This window comes from Solanum pennellii, chromosome 8, assembly GCF_001406875.1.
Source record: "Solanum pennellii chromosome 8, SPENNV200".
Classification (NCBI taxonomy): domain Eukaryota; kingdom Viridiplantae; phylum Streptophyta; class Magnoliopsida; order Solanales; family Solanaceae; genus Solanum; species Solanum pennellii.
The window spans coordinates 61050231-61070016 of NC_028644.1; the positions used below are offsets into that span (position 1 = coordinate 61050231).

Sequence of the window (19786 nt, forward strand, 5' to 3'; positions counted from 1 at the left end):
AAAGGAAAAAAGGTTTGATATACCCTTCAACATTGTCATTTGGAGCTCGTTATAAAAATAGCTCATATATGCCTTTATCGTTATACAAACGGCTCACATATACCCCTGCCATTACAAAATGGCTCACATATACCCTTCATTTAACGGAAGTTAAAAAATTAGTTTTAAATTTATATTTATTACTTCTAATTTTTTTTAAAAAATTATTTAGGGATATATATGATTCTTCTATCAAAGTTCAAGGTATATTTTAATTTTTTTCATACATAAATTATTTTTTGACTTCTTTTATTATAATTATTTGAGTTTCTTATTCTTATTTTGTTTTTGTCTTTCATTCCTTAGTTTAAAGAAAAAAAAATTAAATTATTTTTTTTGTGTGTATTATAATTTAATTTCATATTTGAAGAAAAAAATTGGTCATCTACAATAAGTTTTACAAGAATATTAGTGAAACATAAATAAATTTGATTATCAAAATAATAATTATAAATTAGTCATTGAAACAAAAAAAAGTCAAAAAAAAATATGTTTAACGAGGATTAAATTTACTCATATGAGATTATTTTTCTTAGAAAAAAATAATAAAAATTTAGATTAAAATTATTTTTTTTTTCATTTTAGTAGAGGAAAAGGGTATATGTGAGCCATTTGTTTACAAGTAAGGGTATATATGAGTCACTTTCATAACAAGGGATATATCAGCTCTAAATGACAAAGTTGAGGGGTATATCAGACCTTTTTCCCTTGTTTAAATTTATTTTTATTGTTAAAATAAAGTTAATTTTACCCCTCATGTCACTAATTTCACCAAATTTATCTCTTATTAGAAGGATTGACCCAAATTGACCCAATTTTTTTTTAAAAAACCCTATTCTTTAACCCAATAACCCGACTCTATTTAAAAATTTTCCAAATCTCCTATACCCATTTACTCATTCTGCCAAATCTCCATTAAACATATCAAAGACATCATTTTAACACAATTACTTCTGTGGATTAAGTGAAACATCATACCAAGGATGTAGGGGCAGGCCTTCCAGGTTCCGATTTTCTTCTTGTTAGCAGGTCTTTTATAGATGTTCAGGGTCCCATCCTTCGTGTAGTCATCATCACTGTCCATTCAACTTCATCAAAATAATGCAGAGGTCAATTCTAACATTGGAGATTTTTGAAATCTCTAATGTTACACATTTTCTTCTTTTATACATTGGAGATTTTGAAATCTAAACAAGAACAATAATTATATATGAAAAAGAAGATTTGGGAGAATGGGGTCGGGTTATTGTGTTAAAATAAGGAATAGGGTTTTATTTTTAAAATTCGGGTCAATTTGAGTCAATTCGTCTAATGAGGGGTAAATTTGGTAAAAATAGTAATAGAAGGGGTAAAATTAACTTTAATTTAACAACGATGGGTAAAATTAACTTTATTTTAACAGCGAGGGTAAATTTAAACAATAAATCAAAATTGAGGATATTTTTGACCCTTTTCCTAAAAAGAAATCTATCTTAAATTAATGGAGATGGCATAGAATCAACCCAAATTTTCTCGAAAAGTCGAATGCACTCTCAAATTATTTACATATTCATATATTACTTAAAAGTGAATTTATTTCCGCTCTAAAAGTTGATAGGTCATAACAATTGAAAGTAAAATTTAAAAAAACGTGTAAAAAATTCTAACTTTTTTTTTAAATAAAAAAAGCATCAACTAGTTTTTCGTAGATGATTGTTCCAACTTCAAGTCTTTTTTTTTCTTCATGTCATTTGTTTTTTTTCTCCTTCTTTTATCTAACCAAAATCACCTTCGTTTTTTTCAATTTGGTAGTTGATGTTGTTGTTGTTGATGACGCAAGGATGTGTGGTGGTTGATAATGTGTTTGTGGTATTTATCAATGGTTCATTATGATAATATAGGTTGTTGGTGGTAGAAATTGATCGTAATGACTAATAGTAATGGTGGAGGTGGGGGCGGTCATGGTGATGAACGAAGAATGTATGATGGTAGTTAATTAGCGGCGATGCAAGTTATGATGGCAGATAGTTTGTTGGTAGTGGGAAATTAACTGTAGTAGTGGTAGTGTTTGTGGAGGTGGTAGCAGCTACAGAATCGAGAGTGATGATGGCAATTGATATAATTATAATGATAAAAGAGATAAGTGTGATAGTAGCTGATAGTAATGATTAGTAACGATGGTAATTATAATGACATAGGTGATTGGCGATATAATGGTGGTGCTGTATGATAGTACTGAGATTGAAGTGTTGGTTTGTGGTGGTAATTGGTGATTGTGGATAGACTAATATATGGTGAATATTATTCACATAAGAATACCTCTTAATGATATTAAGATTATATTCTAAATCTTAATTAACGACTAAAACTTATTCGGACCAACTAAATGCTTCAAATCTTTATGAAAATAAATGCACTAAGTAATCTAAACACCCAAGCGATTGAACAATTTAAACTCAAACCTCCATTAAATGTCAACCACCACCACCGAAGCCTAAGTAAAGAATCAAGCCAAGAAGGAGTATGCAACGTTTCGTGGACAATTCAGTGGTGATTGAATGGATCATATCATTACTTAAAAAATGAGTTATATGGTTATTAGTTATTACGAATGTTAAATGCAGCTATTAGAATATTAAAAGTAGTAGCTATTTCACGTGTCTTAAAGTATTATTCCTTTTGTTCGTTCTTACTTATTTATATTTATTTTGAGATATCTAACAATATGTGTCCACGAGGAAATATCAATAGTTACTTGAATTACATTAACCTTTTGGCCAAATAAATATCGAAAATTAAGTAAGGATATCATTTTCTTGAACGAAACAATTTTATATATGTTGATAAAGTATTTTTTATAATTACCTTTTATTACTTGCGATTGATGTGAAGTGTTAAATAATAATGCACATCCTAAAAAAATTGAGAACATATTTGTATTTATAACACTCACAAAACAATAATTAGGCAATTAGGCTTATTAGCATGAGAATTCTTTTTAATAAACTTTACGTCTCTTTATCTTCATCATATTCTTGATTCTACAATCAAAGAGGTGAAAATTAAAAGTTTAGTTTTCTCTTGAAATTATTACAATAATTGCTTAATCTTTAATTTTATTTCATTGTGGTAGATTTCAACAATCAATAATGTTTTAAAGGCTTTGATTTCATATAGTAATATATATTTGGTTCACAAATGCTTTTACATTGTTCCCATTATCTCAAAAGATTGCATTTTTTATTGGGAAAATTGTATATAAATAGCAAACTAATAACCTAAAATAAATGGAGTAGCTAGGGTTTGATTTAATTGTGCTCCATAGCAAACGTTTGCAAAAAATTGCCAGGCGCCTCTCTCTCAAATATCTCGCTCGCCACTCTCCTCCAATCTCTGGCTCGCTTTCTCACTTTTTATACAAACACAAGTGTATAAAAATTGTTTCTAATTGTATAAAGTAGAGAAAATTGTATAAATACATATATTTTTGTTCCGCTCTCTCCCCTCTTCCAGATCTCGCTCGCCAGCCTCGCCTTTCTCACTTATACAAACAGAAGCGAAATGTATAAATTGAGTTTCTGTTTGTATAAAGCGTGAGAAAATTGTATATACACATGCAAGTACATATATTTTCGTCCTATACACTTATAATTATGCAATAAAAATACTCCCCTACTCAGTCTCTTTTGCCTTTCTCTCTTTCTCGTTTTATACAATTTTCAAATTGTATCTAATTTCTCTCTTTCTCGTTTTATACAATTCGATTCAATTGTATATTCCTTGTCAAGGCTCTTTTGTCTTTCTCTCTTTCACATTTTATACAAATTCAATTTGTGTATAATCGTTCTATACACTTATAATAATACAATTCGTTTTATACACTTCGTTTTTATACAGTTTTCTGCCCAAGTGTCTTTCTCTTTCTTATTTTATACATTTCGTTTTATACAATTTGCTTCAACTGTATATGTATAGCGAATTATACAGTTTTTATGTTTGCTATGGAGCACAATTATGCAAACTTTGCTATAGCATACAAATATAAATTTTTTATTTGCTATATGTGAAAGTTGCCCTTTTTAATTAAATATTTATTATGATGATTTTTTTATTTTATTTTTTTTAAAAGATCATCTAAATTAATATCAATCTCATTAACTGATTTGTATATATATTTAGCTGTTGTTGCTCACTCAAGATTTAATGCACAATAAAATGAGATCTTCTCAACGAAAAAGGATGTTTTCACTTTTATAACACAAAAACCAAGTGATTAAGGATAAATTTAGAAAAATAAAGTTAATTCCTTCTTAATTATGTTTTTTAAAAAATATTTATTTTGGAGTAAAATAAAATAGATCAAAAGATCACTTAATAAATGAGGGTACTATTAGTTATTTTCTCCTTTTTCCTTTTTTATGTACTTAATAGGGGTGGATATAAATCACTAAATATTGAATTAAATTTAAATTTATTGTATTGAAGTTTTAATTTACTGTATCAGATCGAATTTTAAATGTTTGGTATTTAATATCTATTTTTAGTTATCAAAATTGAATTTTGAGAATACTGAATGTTCACTCCTAAAAATTATATGTCTGCCTTATGTTTGTAATGACAATAATCAAGCCGATTTACGGTATAGATCTGAACTCTAAATATGATTATTCTAAAATTAACATTTCATATACCGATTCAATTCGAACTCTCTTATTGAAGATAATAATTCATTTACAATATTATGTCTTGCATAAGACTCGAACCTCTACAATTTACATGCTCAGACTTACATGAAAAACTATCAATTATAATAGTTAACAACTTATATTGACTCTGAAAATTTTATAAATGTCAAATAAATTGAGTCAAAGGAGTAACAATATTATTTAAAAATTACACAATATTATAAATTTAAAATATTTTTTAAAAAAAAAAATGGATGATTCAAATATGTGACATAATTAGGACAAAGGTTGAGTTTCATGTGAAATTGTGCAATGCCTCGATACAAAGACGAGCCTCCTGCAGTTCGTGTTTACACTGTTTGCGATGAATCCAAGTTCGTTTTCATCAAACCCTAGTTTTATCTCCGTCTTCTAAATTACGAATTCAAATTTATTTGATGATTTAGGTTTTTTACTAACGTTTTTGCAGATATTTGATTGTGAGGAATGTTCCGGCGTTGGGTTGTGGTGATCAGCTCTCTCAACTATTCTCCACTTACGGAGAAATTGAAGAGTATGATTTTTCTCCTAATTATGAGTTTCTTTAAAAAATTACGTACTCCGTCTATTTTTACTTATCATGAAATAATGTATTACTTAGTAGCTAATTTATACTTGTAGTCATTTCGAATTTATTGTATTGTAAAATTATCATTTGCTTTGTTTTCTCGTGTGCTAAGTTAATATTGGGTAAATAAATTATGGATGAAGCTTAAGTATTTGTTTTTTGATTTTAAAAAGTTTTTTTTTTTTTGTATTAACTGTGCAGCACCTTCTGGTGCTGAGGGGAATTTACAAGGGATAGCTTCATTACATATAAGTGTAATGAGCTCAAAAATTCTACCATGACCTCAGTATCACTTGCAATTGTCATGTTACACCAAAAATACAGTTAGGATAAACATCTTTACTAAGTACTAACTACAAATTCTGACCACCAAAGGTTGAACTAGGGTCTTGAGTTCGAGTCCAATGTATTGAGTTGCCTTTGGTAGGGAGCAATTTACCCTCTATGTGGGACTTCTCGATGTGAATCTGAATTAGTTAGGCTCCAAAACGGGTACCGGACACTAGGTGAGAAACCTTAAAACAAAACTATAGATTTTGATTTGCTTATAAAAATCCTTGCATTCCTTTCCTTTGAAATGGTCCACCATATTGCTGAAGGTTAGAGTATTCCATGTTTGCAGATTTGTCTTCCCTAGACCTTATGCAACTAATTGGAGATGTACTCCTATTTAAAACCTTTTGGCTTGTTTTTATCTTTATATACATAACTCAAGTTGATTGTGCCTTTTTTGTTTCTAAAGAGCATGTCATGTAAAATTTTACAAAGATGTTAGCTCAGCTGATTCCATTTAAAACTTAGATCAATTTTTCTATATTGGAGAATTGAAGGTTAAAAATGGAGGGTCTAAGAACAAAAATGAGAAATCCTTTTCAAAATGAAAGAGTTGAAAAAGAAAGTACACACAAAGATAGTAGTGGGACTAATACTACATTTTGCTCTTTGTTCTCTATTTTGTTGTTTCACTTGGCTGAGGGGGGATGGCAGAGGGGATACCTTTTTATCTGCTTGCTGAACTTATATGCTCCTTGCATCTTGTAATTGTTAGTCTTTTTCTTTACAAATAAACTCAGGATGGTGATTGTACTTAGCGATGCACAACTTAAAGATGAAGTTGGTAGTGTCAATAATGTCTTCTAGTGTGTTACCTTCATCATTACCGTTCTTCTGGTTTTTTAGATGTAAACCAATGGATGCTGAAGATTGTGAGCCATTTACAGACGTCTTCTGGATCAGGTTTTGCCGGGTTGACAATGCCAGGTGATGACGATGTTCAGATCATAACTGTTATATCTAGATATGTTAATGAATATTGGTATTTTCTTTTATAGTGTTGTGAAAGATCTCATTAAACTGCTAAAGGAAAGGGCAAGATTTGTGTATTGCAAAATGGACTCCAATACCCTTATAACACAATAGAATGTTTTTGAAGGAACAGGTCCAGCATAGCATTATTTTCTGGACGATGGTTTCCATGCAATTATCCATATACATGCACATTTGTTTCATATTGCATCATTAGTTATTCTTACATATTTGCTACTCCAGATTCGCCAAAAGGAAACTGGACGAGTCTGTTTTCCTAGGAAAAAAGCTACAGGTTTCTTATGCACCTCAATTTGAGAGTCTGCACGAGACGAAGGAGAAGTTAGAAGCAAGGAGAAAGGAAGTTTTAGCACGATTAAATCGTAAGTACCCAAAGTTAGAAATTACCTTGTCCAACGAGAAAAATTCTGCCTATATTTTGTAGACCCCTAGAACCTTATTTTGGAGTTGATGTCCTTTCAGCTGGAAGGTCGAAAGGATCTGCAACATATCGGCCAGATATGATTGGTGAGCCCTCGATAACTTCCTCTCCAGCCCAGTTGAATTCTACTGCACAATCAATTGGCTCTAATCATAGGTAGTTAAATAAGATGCTCTGAATTGACTTTTGAATTTTACTTATCAAAATAAAGTAAAAACATTTTCATTGCAGGCAGAGCTCGAGTTCTCAGGGTAATTCTGTTCATGACATGCAGTGTTCTCCCATAACAATGGTTTCTTCAGACAAGGTTAGTCATAGGTAACAAAAGTATTGCATTTATGCCTCATATGATTTTGACTTTTGGCAACTGATATTAACATTATTATCAGATTCCATAGTCATATTATGAAGCAGGGGGTTGGTTGCCAGATAATGTTAATCTTTAACTTTTTGGCAGATCTCCTTAGGTTGTGAAACTAGGAGACATTATTATTTGGTAAACTAGGAGACTTAGTATCCCTTTGTTCGCTTGTCATTGATGGATTAGCAAAGGCAAGAAGAATGCTGAAAGGGAGAAAAATCAATTTTGTGCTGTTCTTGGCAAATTGGAAGCTGTAGACAGGTTTCAAGGGGTAGAATTTTCTGGCAAGGATTGCAATGACTTCAAATAAACATAAAAGATTTCTGTGTATTTCTTTTTTATAATGCTAGATGGAGAATTACCACTATATTAGATCAGTAGTGAGTGCTGGGATTGTAAAAATTAGGAACTTTCATTGGTTGGTCTGAACTCAAGCCAGTGAGTTAAGCCTTGGGACTCACAGAGTTGGTGAGAGGACTCAGGATTATCTAGACCGGGTTACGTGGTTGCACATTATATGGGTAAGCCTAATGGTCAATGAAGTGAGAGGAGAATCATATCTCAGGTTCAAATCTCAGTGGAGACAAAAACACTAGGTGATTTCTTCCATTTGTCTTAGCCTTTAGTAGACACAATTACCTGGTACCTGGTGGGAGGGTGGGAGGTAGCAGGTATCCCACGGAATTGGTAGTGTGCGCAAGCTAGGCTGGACACCGTGGTTTTCAAAGAAGTATGGGTAAGCCTGCCTAGCTGGCTGGAGCTTGGATCCCATCATTTTGGGGTTAATTTAATGCTTGTTTAGCTAGTGAGGGTCATGAACGGTGCCAACTATTCTGGTTCTGCGGGTTAATTTAATGCTTGTTTAGCTAGTGAGGGTCATGAACGGTGCCAACTATTCTGGTTCTGCCTCATCTTCTTTTCTTGTATTCTCCCCTTCCAGTTCTTCTGCAACAAATTATCGGCAGAAAGGCTCAATTGGTAATTTACCTAAGAGATAATACATTTTCCGTTTAGTGTTTGCTCCTTTCTCATTCTACTTCTAGACACGAGGAGGAACAACAAAGAGACCCTTACAGAAGAGAGGGGAATGAACCTAGAGATAGAAATTCTCTTAAAAATGATTATTCCATTCTTCAGGTCAGTCAGACCACCACATTTTAAAGTTCTAGTTGTAGAACCACCTTTTTACCTGGTTTCAACTTTCTTTGCAACTCTTGTATGAACTCTATGTGCGTGAGTTTTGCTTACTGCATGCAAGTTCACGACACTTGGTTTTGAATTTCTGTAGAATGACTGTTTCTTCTCCACTTTGGTAATGATGTCAGGAATACTTTCCTTCACAATCTATGAATCAAACTGTTAAGCTGGTCAGAGATAAACTAAATAAGGTAACAATTATTAGCCTTTTGACTTGCGATCTTGGATTTTAGATGTGCTTGTTTATTTTATTTGACAATTTATTCTGTTCTTCTTTAGATACAATCCAGTGCTGACCATTTAGAAGAACCATCCAAGCGAAAACGAGTTGACAATAGGAGACGGATATAAATTACAATCCAGTGCGGACATTTAGAAGAACCATCCAAGCGAAAACGAGTTGACAACAGGAGACGGGTATAAACCCTATGCAGGTTTTGACAAGAGTATATGGCTATGGATTAGTGTTCCCCCAGAATATATGAAAATCTGTCTATAGTTTCTTTTCCATTCAGTAACATTACCTCTTCCTGGAAAATCATCCCTTGATGCTGAATCTGTAAACCAATACTTTTTATGGGTTCTAGTCTGACTTCTTCACCAACTGGCCTCTAGGTATCAACGAAAATGATGTCGTTCTTATTTTAGCCCCCAAGTCTCCAATTTCTTCTTTGTTTCTTCGATGTTATTTCATCACTATAATTGATAATCCTATGTATACAGTTTTCAGAATTTTCCAAGCAAGTTAAAGATTGAAACCCAAGCTTATTATCACTATTCCTGAACTGCTTGATAAGGTCAATGGGTTTAAATTGCCTAGTTTGCTTTTCTGTCTCCAGAAAATTCTGATTAGAATGTTCAACATTTAATGATCTAGTTGATAAAGCAGGGTACATGAATTGCGGTAACTGTGGGATACAGCAAAGTGACATTGCAGCATTCAGTGTTTCATGTGTTTGGTCCTGTTATTTTTTTGTATTCACAGTTGCAGAAGGGTAAGGCTGTTGTGTTTATGGATAAGTTCGACTTGGAAATGATGATATTGAGAGGGTACAAGGTGACGTATTTATGGATTGTTTCTCAGATGTTTTAGCATTCGCAAAGAATCCTATGGTGAATCATAATTTAACTTCATTGAAGCATGTTGGATCTGGTGCTGCACCTTTAGGGAAGGAAGTTGATGGATGAATACAATAAGGTATGCTCTCGCTGTTGTTGTTTACGGATATGGTATAACAGAAACCTGTGAGATTGTCTCATCGGAGAGAATCAATATGTAGGCTGCAGACACAGGATCAGCAGGGAGTCATTACTTCCAGGGAATGGAAGCTCAAATAGTCGAGAGTTGATAAACTGAAGCCTCTTCCTCCCGGACAATTAGGGAAAATATGGGTGCACACAAGGCAATTTCAACAATCCGTAGTGCAGATATTGGGTTAAAGGTCTCTGTTTTTCATTCTGAAATATTAAATGCTGCTGTTGTACCAATTCCTGATGCTGCTAGTGAATGAGCTTAGTATTCTAACAAGGGAGACTCAAAGAAGTTAAAAAAATGTAATAGCAGTATGTGTTCCTACGCCCTATATGCCACTGCTAACATCGCGATGGTGACAAATCACAAACAATGTTCCTACGTCCAACGGAAACTACAAATTTGGAATAGTTTACTCTTTGATCGTTAAATGTGCATCCACTGATCCAAGGCAGTTGCATATACACACCATCCTTATATATTCAAATAGTAACATAATTGAACTGATGATGAGAAAATGGGAAGAAACATGTATAGTCTGTAACATAGAGTGAACCATGATGAGTTTCAATGGTATAATCTAGGCAATGTATAAAGAGACCAAATACTTCACACAAGACTTCTTTGAGAGACTCAATTTAATCTTGATATAAGAAATTCAAAGATCTAACATTGCAAGATTAAATGAAAGCTGGGCAACGTTTCTCAGGTGGGGGTATAAAAGCAAGAAAGGCTATGCTAATTTCACCTCTTCAAAGATAATTTGAACCAACCTATGCAAACACATGTAAACAGTGAAAAGGTTAACACGAAATATATCCTTATGTAACCGAGTGTTAAGGAATTCTCTTCAGCAGTTGGTGTAGGGAGAGAATAGTAAGATGTCGCATAAGACACATTCCCCCCATCCCCCCATGCTTTAGTCGTAGCAGAGCAGAAAATATGTTTGTTAATCCTCCTTGTTGCTAGCTAGTCTTGCCCGGTGTCTAAGTTCTGCTTTTTTCCACCTGACAATCAGGTAACATAGTGAAAAGAGGGTATTAACCTGCAAAGAAGAAAGGTGTAAAGCTAATAAGTGAGTGAAAAACAATAGAAATGAAGAAAGCAAAGAGTGCAGAATGACCAAAGATACTCACCAAGATTATTATCGAAATAACCAACAGAGGCCCAGACCAGAGTGTGGAAAGAAAAATGCCATGTGAATCAAAGTAATTCTGGCGCGCAAAACTTTTCCAGTTCGCAGCTAATATACGATTAAGCCTCTCAGCACCATACACTCCTCCCACTGTATCATAAGGTAACTAAAAAAGTGAGGAAAGAGGGACATTCTAAAACACTGCAACGGAAACGATCAAACTTCTAACATGCAAGCTAGAAAGATGTCATCCCTTCAGTTTCACAACACAAAGCTACTAGCATACGGAACATAATTATTTGCTACTCAACAGCCTGAAAATTTATGCTTTAATTTTTCAATCTGAAAACTAAGACATATGTAGTCTGCTAAACCAAAAACATAGAAAACCATGAAGACAAAATAGAGTAGTGTCGAAAGTTAAGCTTTCTACCTAAAACATAAGTTCTATGTGTTACTGTGAAAGGGGAAGCCTAGCAATTCATGTAGAAAGTTCAGACAAGTTATTCTGTAACTGTATTATGTCATTGAGCTTTTGAAGTTTTCTACTGAGGATTATTCTAACGGAAAAGGGGCAAAATATGGACAAAGTAACTTTTTAAAGGTACGTGACATTTTTGGAATCAGAAAACCAACTTTAGAATTTTTTTAATTCAGTAAATATAGGTTTGTTAATGAAAAGGGTAAATAATGCATCATTTGTTAGACGGCAGGGGTATATATGCACCACATGTTTAACAAGGGGGTATATTTGCTCTAAATTGCAAAGTTGAAGGGTATATTTATCCCTTTTCACTTCTCACTTCATGGAGACAAAATTATCCTACTTTTTCAATTTGGCGGCAAGCACTTATAGGAAGAAATTGTTACAGGAGCAGGCATAACTATTTAGGCCGTTTATCACCTGAACTCTTCTGCAATTCTAGAAAATTATATCCAGCATGCTACACGAGTCAGAACAGCCTAGAATCAGTAACCACTTGTTCCTAAATTCTAATTCTTTAGTGGTCACAGATCTTTGGAACATGTTCCTTTCAGTTTTTTGAATTAATTGGCGCCCACCCCAGAATATCAAAGCAGCAGTTGAAAATTGGTGCCTATGGAAAGTTGACAGAACCATCAAGAAGACCCAGCACGTATCTTTTGGCGTCTTTGGAAAGAGAGGAATTTTAGATTTTCTTATGGCATCTCAACTCCTTACAGTAGACTAGAATCCTTTTGCCTACTGAACCTCTTCAGTTGGAGCAATCTTACACCCTGTAAATGATGTTATTCCCCTTTATTTCATGAGCTCTCTATCTGTGGTTTAAAAACCGTACTTTTGCTTTCTGGTTAAACTCCCTGGTCTAGTAGAGGAAGTTGTTATATTAGGAGTTTGAACATGATTTATTGTGTACTTACTTTGCATCTCCTGATGCCAATTTAATACAACACTTCACTTCATGAAAAATCAAGAAATATCAGAAACTGGGTAACTGTAAACAGCGGTGAACTTACATGCAAAAAGGAACAAAAACATCTGGAAATTGATGTTCTTCCGAGACACGATACATACTAGAAGAAACACGGCGTGAAATGAAAGAAGACCTACCAACCAAGGTTCCTGCATAAAGAAAGGAAAGTCATTAATAAGCAAACCAGGGAAATAAATTTGTCCTAGTGAAAATGCAAAACTCCCATGTTTGACAAGCTCAAATCACATCTTTTGTTAGCCAATGATACCTCTTAATCAAAATTTTTAATAATAACAAATATATTTTGGTAAGGGAATGAGAATACGTTATCTCCTTTAAACATTACAATTTCAATTAGCAAGCAAATGCTAACATAGAGCTCTAACTTCTTTCTAAGATTCTCCTAGTATTGCATTAAACAGCTGGCAGCATCAACCACGTGTCATATGATATCATTTCCCTTAAGGATCAAGTAGAGATCTAGACCCTCTTTCTCATCTTTAGTTTCAAAAGTGAAGGACCAAAAGCAAATTCAAAAAGTGCGTAAAATTAAAGAAAACAAAGAGGCATAACATGATTGGAACTAAGGATCATATATCAGAGGAAGAGATAACAGGATTGTTACGGAGAGAAAGGAACATATAACCAACCCTGAGTGACTGTAGTACCGAGGTAGCAAAATACTACTTAAGCAAATTACAATTGAACCAACAACCAAAGAATTTTCTTTAGAAGGTTTTCCCCTAGCATTAACACAGCACACCTTGCCAACAATTTGCGTAGCCTGGCCTTTATCCAAGAAAAATCTTTAAACTACGGCAATCACATATGATGGGATTTTTAATATTCTACACCAACTATAGATAATCCTCTCATAATTAAAGAAAGAAAAGTGGAATTTAGAAAGATGTTTTATTTCAATACACAATTTTAAGAGGATGGGAGAGTTCTACCTCTCTTCAACTGATAAGGCTCCTTAGTTGGTGTCCTTCTAACACTGATCCAATTTGATTGAATCGTTCCTAATGTATTTATAAGTGGTGAGCTAAATGTTCTGCTGAAACGTACTACTTAAAAGTAAAAAACGACACTAGGCTTTAAGAGAAGGAAGAAATCGCCTTAATGTTTTTACGTGAACTGTGATACAATAAACTCCACCCACAAAACCTCTGGCAAGAGTGGCTTCCCCATTTAGTTCTTTTGGTGACTCTCATGGTTGGAAGTAGATGGAAATTTCCAATTCCACTAGGCTATCCCTCCCTTGCCCCAAGAGGAATCATGTACGATAACAGCAGAAACTTTACAGAAAAAATGCAAAACAGTACATGAACCAAGTCCAAAGCAGAGCAGGATAAGCCTGCGGAAAATTTCCCACATATAAGACTACATCATTTAGTTCTTAGAAAATATGGTTATCTACCAAAGTTTATTTATTTCTACAAGACATGAATATTAGAATGTACAACATTTCAATGTTATCATATGTTCTGCAATTAGATAATTGGCCTGACCTTCCGTTTTCCCTATTAAAAGGCCATCCGCCCACGCCCACCGCTCCCAAAACAAAAAAACAACTGTGAAGCATCAACCACAGAAAAGATGGGATATGAATCCTCACTAACCCGTGTTTCAATGGTTAACTCAACACACACACACGCCTTCCTTCTCCAGCTACCCCAAACATAACAACAACTACTAAGCCTCAATCCCTAACATGGGATATGAATCCTCACTAACCATTTAAGTTCAACACAACACAACACAAACAAACAAACAAACAAACAAAGATAAGAACAACACCACAATGACATACAACAGACATTGCTATAAAAATCAATACCGGACAACACAAAAAAATGTAGAAACAGAGAACAAGGCACAACAAGATAAGTTAAAGTTAAAAAATTTCACAAAAATAATAACAGGGTCCTAACAAAATCTGATTTTTACCAAGTTCCTAGCTTTTGTAGAAGCTGGGAGAAAGGGGGAAAAAGAAGATAGAATTGACAATACCGTCCAGTCAATGGCGTGGAAGAATCCTATGAAGTTGTCATATGCTGGTCTAAGACTCGACCTCATCTCTGCAGAGAATTTCTCCACAAGATCTGCCATTTGGTCCATATGGGAATTCAAAGCACTGCTTAATTCCTCCATTTTCGCCTCACAAAATTCTTTACTGCTTTGAGATCAAGAAAGTGACGCCTCTCTATCTTCCGCAAATCTTGACACTAGCTCTGCTGCTTAACAGTATTCTACACTTCCTTTTACAATTGTGTGGAGCTTTCTCTTTTATTGCTAAATCACCCCCTCCAATTTTGGAAGTGTTAAATTAACCCCATATCTTATTTTATTATACTTTATTACCCCTTAGAACTAGGGTTGTGTATCGGTCGGTTCGGTTTGGTTTTGAAGTTTATCAGTTTGGTTTATTGGTTATCGGTTTGTAGAGATGCAAAACCATTAAGATATTGGCTTATCAGATATTGATTTATCGGATTTTTTACCGTTATCGATTTGGTTATCGATTTAACAAATAAAAAAAATATTGAAAATCACTTAGAAACAAGGTGATAAACCAAATGAATCATGCACATGAGTTCACAAGTTACATCTTGCTCAAAAATAAATATTTTTACATTTTAAAATAACCAAGTGTTTGAGACAACAAAAAATAAAAGTAGGAAATCACACTTTAAGTCAAGGACTTTATATGATATAAATATAATTATTTAATTTAGGGAAAAGGGTCTCATATACCCTTCAACTTTGTCATTTGGAGCTGATATACCCCTCGTTATGAAAGTGGCTCATATATGCCCTTACCGTTATACAAACGGCTCACATATACCCCTGCCGTTACAAAATGGTTCACATATACCCTTCATTTTAACGGATTTTAAAAAATTAATTTTAAATTTATATTTATTACTTCTAATTTTTAAAAAAATTTTATTTAGGGGTATATATGATTCTTCTATCAAAGTTCAAGGTATATTTTAATTTTTTTCATACATAAATTATTTTTTGACTTCTTTTATTATAATTATTTGAATTTCTTATCTTATTTTATTTTTTTCTTTCATTTCTTAGTTTAAAGAATAAAAAATTAAACTATTTTTTTATGTGTGTATTGTAATTTAATTTTGGATTCGAAGAAAAAATTTGATCATCTACAATAAGTTTTACAAGAATATTAGTGAAACATAAATAAATTTGATTATCAAAATAATAATTATAAATTAGTCAGTGAAACAAAAAAAAAGCCAAAAAAATATGTTTGACGAGGATTAAATTTATTCATATGGGATTATATTTTTTAGAAAAAAATAATAAAAATTTAGATTAAATTTTTTTTTTCCATTTCCGTTAGAGAAAAAGGGTATATGTGAGCCATTTGTTTACAAGTAGGGGTATATATGAGCCACTTTCATAACAAGGGGTATATCAGCTCTAAATGACAAAGTTGAGGGGTATATCAGACCCTGTTCCCTTTAATTTATTATCGGTTAACTCGTCAAGAAAAAAATCTCAAACTGTTAAGAGCTGATAACCTGATAAAAAAAATCAAAACCATTATTATAAGCGTTAAACCAATAATCCAATACTAATAAATCAATAACATTATTTTGATTCGAATTATCAATTTTAAACAAACTCACTTAGAATAGTTTCTCCATATAAAGGTTAACTTTACATACCGTTATTGATTTCACCTTTGTAATAGTTTGTTTTAAGGAACTAGGTAAGTTGTCCCTATTTAAATTTTGAATTAAATTTATTTTATGTTAAATTAGAGATAGTAGTTATAACGATATTATTTTTATATTAATATTTTAAACTTTTTTTTATATATATAAAATATGAAATAAATTATTCAGGTTATATTTCTGATTTTAATTCCAAATTGTAATCCTCTAATATTCTTGTTAAAACCAAAGGACCCCTTAAAGGTTGAGATATTGAGTTTTCTTAATTCAAACAATTTTGTAGGATTCGTTCGTATATATTTAATCTTTCATTCGTATATATATAATCTTTCATTCTTAGTTATAAAAAAAGTACTACACTTTTAGTCCAATTAATGAAATTTTCAAATTTTCTAGCTCATTGTCATGGAAATTATTCACTTTTTCATATTTTTCCGCATTTTATTTGAGAATTAATGCTTAATTACGAAAAATTTCAAATACAACTTCAAATTGTTTTTGAAATTTGAAAAAAAAATAAAATCCAAAACCCTATTTTCAAAAGCCAAGAAGGAGAGGAGACAATGTTTTATTTGAAGTTTGTCAATATTAAGTATAAATTAATATTTTTAAAAACCATATATTTATATTAAAAAAAACCATAGTCCAGCCTACGTGGCGCCATCAGAAATCAGAATTTTCTTTTAAATTTATTTATTTTCAAAATTACCCTTTCATTTTCATGAAAAGTTGTGAATTTTTGAAAAGTTGTTGCAATTATGAAAAATTGTAACTTTTTTGAAGAGTTGTGATTTTTGTGAAAAACTCGTACTTTTATGAAAAGTTGTGACCTTTTTAAAGGGTTGTAACTTTTTCAAAGAGCTGTGACCTTTCCAATAAGATACGATAAATATTTGTTCACACTACCCTATGTTTTCTATAAATAAAGGAATTTATTGTCACTATAATTTGTAGGTTTTTTCCCCACTACAGGGTAGTCAAATTCAAATACATTAATTGAGTTTTTTTATGAAGTTTGTTTCATTCTTGAATGTTTTTATGTAGCTTAAACTTTACTATAAGTCATAGTGATTAATCTAACTATGATAATTTCTTTTTTCTAATGTGATAATCTTTTTTTTAACTATGTTAAAATTTCAGCAGGGATGACTGAAAATTGATTTCTCTTTTGTCCCTTTCTACAGGCTTCTTCGTATAAACAAAGGAAATTGATTTCAATTGGAATGCTACATTACTACTCTTGGACTTCTTAGTGCACAACGATACACTGCTAAATTGTTAATGATTGAATTCATTATATTTGGTTCTTTAGTTAACAAATCTTTTATTTCTATTGTAATTATTTCTATTTTTTTCGAATTCAAATACATTAATTAAGCTTTCTCAAACTTTTCTTCCTCCTATTTCACTTTTTACTTTAAATCATAGTGATGCATGTATCTATTGCGACTTCTTTTTGCTATCTTGGTGACTTTTTTTTTGAATTATGTTCAAAATTCAAGTAAGGAAGATTGAAAATTTATCTTCTCTATTTGTTGCTTTCAACATGTTCTCTTCATATACTTTTTGAGAAAATTGCTTGTGGGTTGTGCTATACTTGATAGCAGTCAACAACAAATATTTGATAACTAATACGGATTCAATAATAAAGTTTGTTAAAAAGAATCAAAATTGTTGCTCTCTTGCTTGCCACAATTAGTATATTATATTGATTATTTTTTAAGGTACAAACATTTTGTATGTCATTGCACTATTTCTTAAAAATATTTGTATAGCATTTTTTATTGCAAGTCAACTAATTATTCATATTTCTTCTTCTCTTATTTTTGAGCCGAATAAGATATTAAGTTTCGGTGAAACTAACAAATGTCTAATATACACTATAACAAAAAAATTTTTTATCCGCAATAAATATGCACATTCACAAAGAGTGCTACAACATTTACCGACATTAATTAATTGCTATTTAATTCAATGTTTCTATAGACTTAAGGGACATTTATACAGAGTATTAAATGCCTCTGAAAATACATATTTAACGATAATTAAGTTATTAATTATCATGAAATCATTTTTGCTGTAGTGATAACTCATTTTTTTGATAAAGTTTTTAAATTTTGATAAAGAAGAAATAACTCTTTCTTTTTGATTCTTTCAATTCAATTAAATTTGCGAACTGTAAACTTTGATACAACTCCAAAAGATTATATTTTTGAAAACTATATTAGAAACATGCCCTTTTCTTCGTGATTGTTAGGAAAATAAGGTCTTTTTATAATAATTTTTGATATTTGTGTGTTCAAGTGCTCACAAAATTATGTTGTGAGATTTAAATATGTTATGTGTCAAAATTTTGATTTGCTATATCCCTTGTGAACATTCAGATGTTACTTACTTCTTGGTTGATAATTGCATTAATTTTTTGTAATTACATACTATAACCATAGCCATAACTATGCTTTAATCCAAATAAGTTGGGGCCGGCGATATAAAATCTTAAAAACAAGCTTAGATATTGACATATTGTTATCTTGTTCTTCTTACTTTAAAAAATTATTATCAAAAGAAATTCTCCAAAATAATAATAATAATACAATGCAAGATTTCTAGCGGTATAAATGGAGTCGCATAATTGCAAGAATAGATATCTAAAACTCTATTCATTTTCAAAGTTCTTAACTTACAAGTAAAACAATAAATTTATTAAAATTTACTCGACTAAAATAATTATCTCAAATTAAATATCAATTCTAATAGAAACAAACTAATCATCTCACATTTAAATTACAATTTTTCTGTGTTATAGCAACTTGAATAAATATCTTTTTCTCATGTTTGATCATATGTCTTTACCTTGATATTTTTTCCCCCTTTACTCAAGGTAATTAAATTGATCATAATTATTATAAATCCATCACAATCTTGACGTAGACTACACTAAATTATCATTTTAAATCATGCATATTTGAATTCTAATTATGAATAATCAACATTTCAAAAAGAAACAAATCAAACTTTAATATTCAATATCAAGTATTTCGGTGTCACTATTAGATCCTTCAATGCTTAATTAATGAGATGTCTTTTAAGTTGCGATTTTGTGAAAGAAAAATATCAAAGGCATTTACGTAAAATATACAAAAGATAAAAAAAATATACATTCAAGAATATTATCTAAACAAATATTATGCACATACTTATTTAAAAAAATAATATTTATAAAAATACATACGGTAGTAAAAGGTAATTTTATAGATTTGTACCAGCGGTAAATATTTTATTTTATTTGAATAGTTATGTTAGAAATGACATAAATAATTTTTCTAATAGAACTAGAGAAAATAAATTTAACTAACATTTTACATTTATTTCGTCCTTATACTTACACTCTCTCTCACTCATTATTCTTCACATTTATATCATACTTCCTCCGTTTAAAAAAGGACGATTTTATTTGACTTAAAACGAAATTAAAGAAAAGAAAGAAAATTTTTTAATCTTGTATTTTTAAATTAAAGTTATGTTAAATGTATCAAAATGCCCTTTAATTTTGTGGTTTTAAACATGCCATGTGGAAAGATAAAGTTAGAGTGTAGTCAACAAAGAAAATGTCATTTTTTTGA

The 19786-nt window shown here is 31.5% G+C and overlaps 2 protein-coding genes across 5 annotated transcripts; one reads left to right on the forward strand and one right to left on the reverse strand.

Moving 5' to 3' along the window:
• The first annotated feature begins 4937 nt into the window (after positions 1–4937).
• On the forward strand, positions 4938–10198 carry LOC107026676 (RNA-binding protein 48). Of its 4 annotated transcripts, XM_027919220.1 has the most exons (11): positions 4938–5077; positions 5173–5256; positions 6490–6570; positions 6859–6998; positions 7099–7213; positions 7289–7364; positions 8744–8806; positions 8895–9412; positions 9505–9610; positions 9700–9813; positions 9896–10198. In XM_027919220.1, exons 1-8 carry the CDS (start codon positions 5016–5018, stop codon positions 8964–8966), a joined length of 693 nt encoding a protein of 230 aa, XP_027775021.1. In that variant the 5' UTR covers positions 4938–5015; the 3' UTR covers positions 8967–9412; positions 9505–9610; positions 9700–9813; positions 9896–10198. The 4 variants fall into 4 exon arrangements, with proteins under 4 accessions (XP_027775021.1, XP_015083218.1, XP_015083220.1 ...); XM_015227732.2 differs by having other exon boundaries at positions 8895–9610; XM_015227734.2 differs by having other exon boundaries at positions 9505–9813.
• A 203-nt stretch (positions 10199–10401) lies between these two features.
• On the reverse strand, positions 10402–14714 carry LOC107026677 (transmembrane protein 18). The gene is made up of 4 exons (XM_015227737.2): positions 14470–14714; positions 12500–12605; positions 11004–11152; positions 10402–10912 (listed from the first exon to the last, which is right to left on the reverse strand). The coding sequence occupies exons 1-4, from the start codon at positions 14608–14610 to the stop codon at positions 10817–10819; spliced, it is 492 nt and encodes a 163-aa protein (XP_015083223.1). The 5' UTR covers positions 14611–14714; the 3' UTR covers positions 10402–10816.
• Between the last annotated feature and the right edge of the window lie 5072 nt (positions 14715–19786).